At 49.2% G+C, this 7,490-nt stretch overlaps 1 protein-coding gene across 1 annotated transcript; it reads right to left on the reverse strand.

The window, feature by feature from the left end:
• Nucleotides 1-5,281: 5,281 nt before the first annotated feature.
• LOC109766714 (phospholipase A1-Ibeta2, chloroplastic) lies at nt 5,282-7,202 on the reverse strand. Its single transcript, XM_020325496.3, has one exon. The coding sequence runs from the start codon at nt 7,123-7,125 to the stop codon at nt 5,506-5,508; it is 1,620 nt and encodes a 539-aa protein (XP_020181085.1). The 5' UTR covers nt 7,126-7,202; the 3' UTR covers nt 5,282-5,505.
• Nucleotides 7,203-7,490: the final 288 nt, after the last annotated feature.

The following is a 7,490-nucleotide window of genomic DNA, read 5'->3' on the forward strand; positions in this document are numbered from 1 at the left end:
CAAACTTCGTCTTGGGGTATTGATGTTCTTCCCACTCAACTCCATTGGCATTGAACTTTCGTTCAAAACCAACACCTTGATTCTTCCGGTGCCTTCCTTGCTGCATACAATTTCCTCAAATTGCTTACTTCCGGCAAGGCTCTTATAAACACCTTTCTCTATAATCCCTCCAATAAGCTATTTTCTTGCTCAAGTGTAACTTGGCTAAGAGAATAATTAGTGGAATCAAGAGAACTACAAGAATCAACAACATTGGATTTAGCATGATTATTGTTACTACTAGATGAAGAATCTTTCTTGCTCTTATTGCTAGATTTAACTTGTGGCATGTAAGTAGACAAGAGTAAATGCTTGGCAATGTAAGAAGAACTTTTCTTGCGAAGATCATCATTGATTGCTTTTAAGAACCCATGCTCTTGCTCAAGGTTGAGTTTTTCAAAGCGTACCTTTTCATGAGTCTTTAAAAGTTCTCGATGATCTTCCAAGGTAGTTTCATGAGCTAACTTAAGAGTGGTCAGTTCTTTAGTTAGACGCTCAATCTCCTTCTTATCATCATCATTCGGTTTATCTTGATTATCATGATTAATAGCAAGTTCATCATAGTTTTCATCACTAGAGTTGTCAACAAGTAAATCATCATCACCTAGCAAATCATCTTCATCACAATTGAAATCAACATACTCGGGGTGCGATACCTTTGGGCCTTTAGCCATGAAGCATCTTCCAATTCCTTCATTTGGTGAGTCGAATATGTCGTAGGAGTTGGTTGACACAAGTGCTAGACCGGCAACACCTTCATCTTGAGTATATTCGGAGTCGGAGTGATAACTTCTTTCGGAGTGATGGTCGGAGTCGGAGCCGGATACCCATTCACCAACATGAGCTTGATGTCTTCGTTTTGTGTAGCTCCTTGATGATTTTTCCTTTCTTTCTGAATCCTTCCTTCTCCGAGAGGTTCTTCGTTCATAACGATCATCTCTACTCCTCCTCTCCCTAGGTGGTGATTCTTCTCTTCTACTTCTCCTTTTGGGTGAATCTTCTCTTCTTTTGTAGGGGGCCGTACACTCATTGGAGTAGTGTCTAGGTCTTCCACAATTGTAGCAATTACACTCACGACTCGAAGATCTTTTGTCATTGTAGGACCTTGACTTGGAATTTCTTTCCTTGCTTCTACTCTTGTAGAACTTGTTGAAATTCTTCACCATTAGGCTCAATTCCTTATTGAAGGTTTGTTTCTCACTTTATGATGTAGGAGCATCACATGAGACTTTGTAAGCACCACTTGACTTGTTGTGAAGCTCTTCCTTATCCTTAAGTGACATCTCATGAGCAACAATTCTTCCAATGACCTCCGTTGGATTGAGATCTTTGTAATTGGGAATCATTTGGATCAATGTGCACACGGTATCATATTTTCCATCCAAGGCTCTTAGGATCTTCTTGATGATGAATCTATCGGTCATCTCTTCACTTCCTAAGCCGGCAATCTCATTTGTGATGAGAGCTAGCCTTGAGTACATTTCAGCGACACCTTTACCATCCTTCATTTTGAACTTGTCAAGTTGACTTTGAAGCACATCCAATTTGGATTCCTTGACAGAGTCGGTACCTTCGTGCATATCAATCAAAGTATCCCAAATTTCCTTTGCATTCTCAAGACAGCTGATTTTGTTGAATTCTTCGGGGCACAATCCGTTTAAGAGGATATCGCAAGCTTGAGCCTTGTATTGCAACATCTTCAACTCTTCCGCGGTAGCTTCACGGTTCGGTTCTCTCCCATCAAAAAATTCACCTTGCAAGCCAATACACACAATGGCCCAAACGGCAGGGTTATGTCCAAGAATATGTATTTTCATCTTATGCTTCCAACTAGCAAAATTAGTACCATCAAAGTAAGGACCTCTACGGTGATAATTTCCCTCACTAGACGCCATACTCTCCTAGGTTGTGAAACCAATGCTATGATCACCAAAAGCTATGGAAATCAAGGCAAATGGAGACCAAAGCTCTGATACCATTTGTCGGATCGAAAGTATGTCTAGAGGGGGTGATTAGACTACTTGACCAAATAAAATTCTAGCCTTTTCCCAATTTTAAGTCTTGGCAGATTTTAACAACTTTAGAACAAGTCAAGCAATCAACCTACACATGCAAGTCTAAGAGTATAGCAGCGGAATGTAAAACATTGCATATGAAGGTAAAGGGAGCAGTTTGGAGGGAGCAAACGCAATGTAGACACGGAGATTTTTTTCCCATGGTTTCGATAGGTGGTGCTATCGTACATCCATGTTGATGGAGACTTCAACCCACGAAGGGTAACGGTAGCGCGAGTCCATGGAGGGCTCCACCCACAAAGGGTCCACGAAGAAGCAACCTTGTCTATCCCACCATGGCCATCGTCCAAGAAGGACTTGCCTCACTAGGGTAGATCTTCACGAAGTAGGCGATCTCCTTGCCCGTACAAACTCTTTGGTTCAACTCCACAATCGTGACGGAGGCTCCCAAGTGACACCTAACCAATCTAGGAGACACCACTCTCCAAAAGGTAATAGATGGTGTGTTGATGATGAACTCCTTGCTCTTGTGCTTCAAATGATAGTCTCCCCAACACTCAACTCTCTCTCTCAGATTTGGATATGGTGGAAAGATGATTTGAGTGGAAAGCAACTTGGGGAAGGCTAGAGATCAAGATTTATGTGGTTGGAATGGAATATCTTGGTCTCAACACATGAGTAGGTGGTTCTCTCTCAGAAAATGTATGCTGGAAGTGTAGGCGCGTTCTGATGGCTCTCCTCACGAATGAAGAGTGGGTGGAGGGGTATATATAGCCTCCACACAAAATCTAACCGTTACACACAATTCACCAAACTCGGTGGGACCGAATCAGAAAACTCAGTCAGACCGATTTAGTTCATAATGTGACCGTTAGGCATTTCGGTGGGACCGACATGTCAACTCGGTGGGACCGATGTCATTAGGGTTAGGGCATAACGTAATCTTGGTGTGACCGATTACACAAACTCGGTGGGACCGACTTTGGTAATAAGCTAACCAGAGAGTTGGTCAGGCAAACTCGGTGGGACCGATTCGCTCATCTCGGTTGGACCCAAACGTTACAAAAGGGAAACAGAGAGTTTGCATTGTGAACTCGGTGGGACCGATCGCTCATCTCGGTTGGACCGAAACGTTACAAAGGGAAACAGAGAGTTTGCAATCCCATCTCGGTGAGACCGAGATCCCTATCGGTGAGACAGAAGTGACTAGGGTTTCTGGCAGTGGCTATGTCAAATGAACTCGGTGGCGCCGGATAGATCAAATCGGTGGGGCTGAGTTTGACTTTTGCTTTGGGACATATGTGGATATGAGAAAAGTGGTTGAGGGTTTGTGGAGCATATCACTAAGCATTTTGAGCAAGTAAGCCATTAAGCAACACCTCATCCCCTTTTAATAGTATTGCCTTTTCCTATGGACTCAATGTGATCTTGGATCACTAAACTGAAAATGTAGAGTCTTGAGCTTGAGCCAATGTGTGTCCTTAGCATTTTGAGGGGTCCACATTTCTAATCCATGCCATGGCAATCATTGAACTTCCTGAAATAGTCATCTTGAAGTAGCATTAGTTCAATGAGCTATATGTTGTTAGTAATAACCAAAACCACCCAGGGATAGTTGCACTTTCAGCGCCCCCCCCCGGGGCGCGCCCTAGAGGCTTGTGGCCTCCTCGGGACTCCTCTGGCTCTCTCTCCAAGTTACGTAGGTGTCTTCTGGTCCAAGAAAAATCATCATAAAGTTTTATTCTGTTTGGACTCCGTTTGATATTCCTTTTCTATACAACTCAAAAAGAAGGAAAACAGAAATTGGCACTGGGCTTTGGGTTAATAAGTTAGTCGAAAAAATAATATAAAATAGCATATTAATGCATATAAAACATCCAAAATAGATAATATAATAGCATGGAACAATCAAAAAATATAGATACGTTGGAGACGTACCATGATCAAATCAAGAACATCCCAACCATCTCTTGTACCCCAAAAACATAGATCGAAGGGTTCGAGCTCGGATCTGAACCCATCTCTCATTTGTCCCATGACAACGAAGACAAAGGGGAAGGGAAGTTGGCCCACTTGACCTAGTATATACCATCAAATTTTTTTAGGGGAGCTCTCAATGGATCCATCACGGACAATAGCCATCCACCATGGAAGACCACCATGGGAAGAAACCAACAACCACCTGGCGCAACTCCCGAGCATCAAAGTGAAGCTCCAAAACGACACAAGCCATTCGGCCTCAGGGAAACCCGAACCTGGACCTAGCATATACATAGTTAGTTTGCCCCCTCCCTCATCCTCATTCTAGTCGGTGACACCGCCAAAGAAGAAGGGAGGAGGAGTTGATGGAGGCATGCGATTTTCATGGAGGAAGAGAAGGGGAGAGAAAGAACGAAGTCCATTTGCGAACGCTACTATAGAATCTCCCCTTGGAGTGCAAAAAATAAAAACATATAACATAAGCATTGTATCTCTAGTGCACGGCCTAAATTTGTCGTGTGGTAGATGGTGGAAAGACAGACTTTTAATATAGGTGTTAGCCATGGATTTTCCGAGAAATGACCAAAGCTCCCCGGTAGCTCGCATGCATGAATTTGGCATACCCATCCGAGATCAAACGGTCCATGTTAAAAATTTCTATTTTGCACCTCTAATTCTATTAGCACCCTGATCCGACATGAGCATTTGTGCAACCGGACGAACATGTGACACATCATCAGCCGACTGGTTAATCCACTTTCCATAGCGTCGAGCCAGCCCTTGTCCAGCGCCCACTGGATCAGATGGCTAGCGACACGTCGCGCTGCTGGCAGTTGCGGAGCTACAGACTAAGAGCAGAGCGGGCCAATCTAAAGAATAACACCTTTTTTTAAAATGGCCTAGTCATGCTCATACTTTGCATTGTCTTCGTTCTGAGCTGGACGGGCCATGGCATGGTTTTGCCCTACGTAGGTTCGCAACTGACTGTTGGGTATTAGTGCACAATGCATGCCACATAATTTTCCTTCTATTATTATACTGTTGTAGATGCCCAAAGCGAGTTACTCCACGGTTGTAATGCCTCCGGACGGGCTACCGGATATGAACCCGCTACACCTCACATCTAAACTGTCCTCTCATATCAACGCTAAACTTTTTTTCACACTTTTGCAGTTAATTTTGAGGTTCTTTGCGTATGGTCTTTCGAAAAAGAAGAAAATCCTTATTGATATGATGGCGCTATCAATCCTACTTAAGCCGAATATTATAGGGTGATATACGTGTACCAAATTTACTAAGTACAAGATTCTTCTGAACAAAACAACACGAAATAGATTGTTCATGTCGAACGAGCATGCTGCATGATACGGGGAGAGACATATGCCTCTCTCGTCCAGTACACAAGTTTGCACGTCAAGACACGTGCACTGCAGATACCCAGAGTACACTACATGCATGCGATTGATCAACGTCACGAGGGACTGGCCAGGAAGCCGTACTGTCCATCAGCAGCGCCAGCGCCGTTGGCCGTGGCGGTCCTTGGCATGGCCGCCGGCTCGAACCCGAGCACCCTCGCGCGCTCCACGTAGGCACGCTTCACGCTGGTCCGCTGGTAAATGAGCAGCCCCGCCACGCTGCGACTCGCGTCGGCGCGGAACGGCCGGCCGGAGCCCATGAACCCGTCCAGCAGGTGCAGGTAGGCCTCCAGGTCGTGGCAGCAGGCCGGGCCGGCGTCCGGGCGAAGGCACGGCGAGTCGCGGCTGTCCAGCGTCAGCTCCGCGCCACCTGCGTGCACGTATCCTTCGGCCATCGTCGTCGGTGTCACGAGCCCGGGGACGCGCGTCACCACGTCGCCGGCGTTCACCACGCGCAGCACGTTCACGCCCCGCTCGTGCTGTAGCCGGTCCGCGAACGCGCGGTTGCCGGTCTTCGGGCCGCCGAAGGAAACCACGGAGATTGGCGGCGGCTGATGATCATCTGCAGCCGTGCTGTTACTCGCCGCATCGGCGGCCAGGCACGCGCTTAGCTCGTCGGCGGCGAGGAGGGCCAAAGATGCGCCGAGGCTGTGGCCAACCACCGTGATGCTGAGCTCCTCGCCCTTGTACACCTCGATCAGCCGCCTCACCTCCTCCACAATGGCGTCCGACAGGCTGGGCACGTGGTCGCCGGCCGTCTTGTACAGGCTCAGGAACCCCTTCGCCACCTTGGGCACGTTCTGCGCCGCCGTGGCGTCGTCGCTGTCATCGTCGTCCGACACCGGCACGAGGCCGGTGCGGAGGTTCTCTGCCCACTCAGGGCACGTGGCGGTGCCGCGCAGCACAATGACGATGTCGCGACGGCCCATGCGCCGAACCTCGCGCTCGTTGTCGCAGACGGCGACGTAGCCGGCGAAGCTTGTGCGCTGTGTCAGCCACTTGGGCGCCGACCGCCGCTGCGCCCACGGCGGGATGGACAGGGAAGACGTGGCAAACAGGCTGCGAGTCGGCCGGTACGACCGGTCCGGTAGCACGAGCGTGCGATGCTGGCCGTGGCCGTGCGACGGCGACGACGGCATGGAGTGGAACGCCGTGTATGCGGCCTGCACGAAGTCGCCGTATCGCAAAACCTCGCGGCGTAGGTTCTGGTCGAGCGGGTCGACCAGGCCCTTCCACGCGCCCTCGCCGTGGTAACGTCGCCATTCGGCGGCGATGGAGCCCCTGGGCGAGGGCCGCGGCGAGAGCGTGAGGAGCCGCTGCATTTGTGCCAGGCTACGCGGGGACATCTCGTCCGTGGCGGGCCTCCCCGTGAACGGCAGGAACGTCGACAGATTCAGCGCGTTGAGGAGCCCGCCCCGGCGGCCTTTGCGTTCGTCGGAGTCGGGGGCGGTCTCCTCCCTGTCGCCCCCGCCGGACTCGTCGGCGAGCGCCTTCTTAGGCCGGACTGGGAGCGGGAGCGGCGGCGGGCGGAGGAGGAGGCGGTCGAGGTTGGCGAGGTGCGTCTTTGTACAGACGGCGTTAGGCTTGGTGGTGTTGGCCATCGCCGTTGCGTTTGGGTTGAGAGGCGACGGCCGGCTGTGTCGCGGCGGTGCCGCGATAGCTGCCGCGGCGGACATGGCTGGAAAAGCAAAAAAGCGCGCGGGCGCGGTGCGCAAATTCGTCGACGTGGAGTGGTTCGAAGGTGGCGATCGCTAGCGTGTGCACAAGCATGGCAAGTGCAAGTGCGGTGGTTTATAGCTAGGCAGGGGCGCGCGCAAAATGTGCATCACGTGTAGTCGTCACGCGTTGTGCTTTCTTATAGGTCTGAATCAGGTTACCAAAATCAATTGCAGTTGCGAACTAAGCGTAGTTCAGATGATTAGATTCTTTGTGATGAAATTTGTGCTCATAGAGGTAAAATGTGCATGCATGCACTCATAAAATTGAGTGGGTGTGAGCATTTACGTTTATACAGTGTGAAAAAAGAGTCAATTACAGTTAC

Source organism: Aegilops tauschii, chromosome 1 (assembly GCF_002575655.3).
Source record: "Aegilops tauschii subsp. strangulata cultivar AL8/78 chromosome 1, Aet v6.0, whole genome shotgun sequence".
NCBI classification, from domain to species: Eukaryota; Viridiplantae; Streptophyta; class Magnoliopsida; order Poales; family Poaceae; genus Aegilops; species Aegilops tauschii.

Coding starts and splice junctions, on each gene's coding strand:
- LOC109766714 (XM_020325496.3), bottom strand. CDS start 7,125: ATGTCCGCCGCGGCAGCTATCGCGGCACCGCCGCGACACAGCCGGCCG.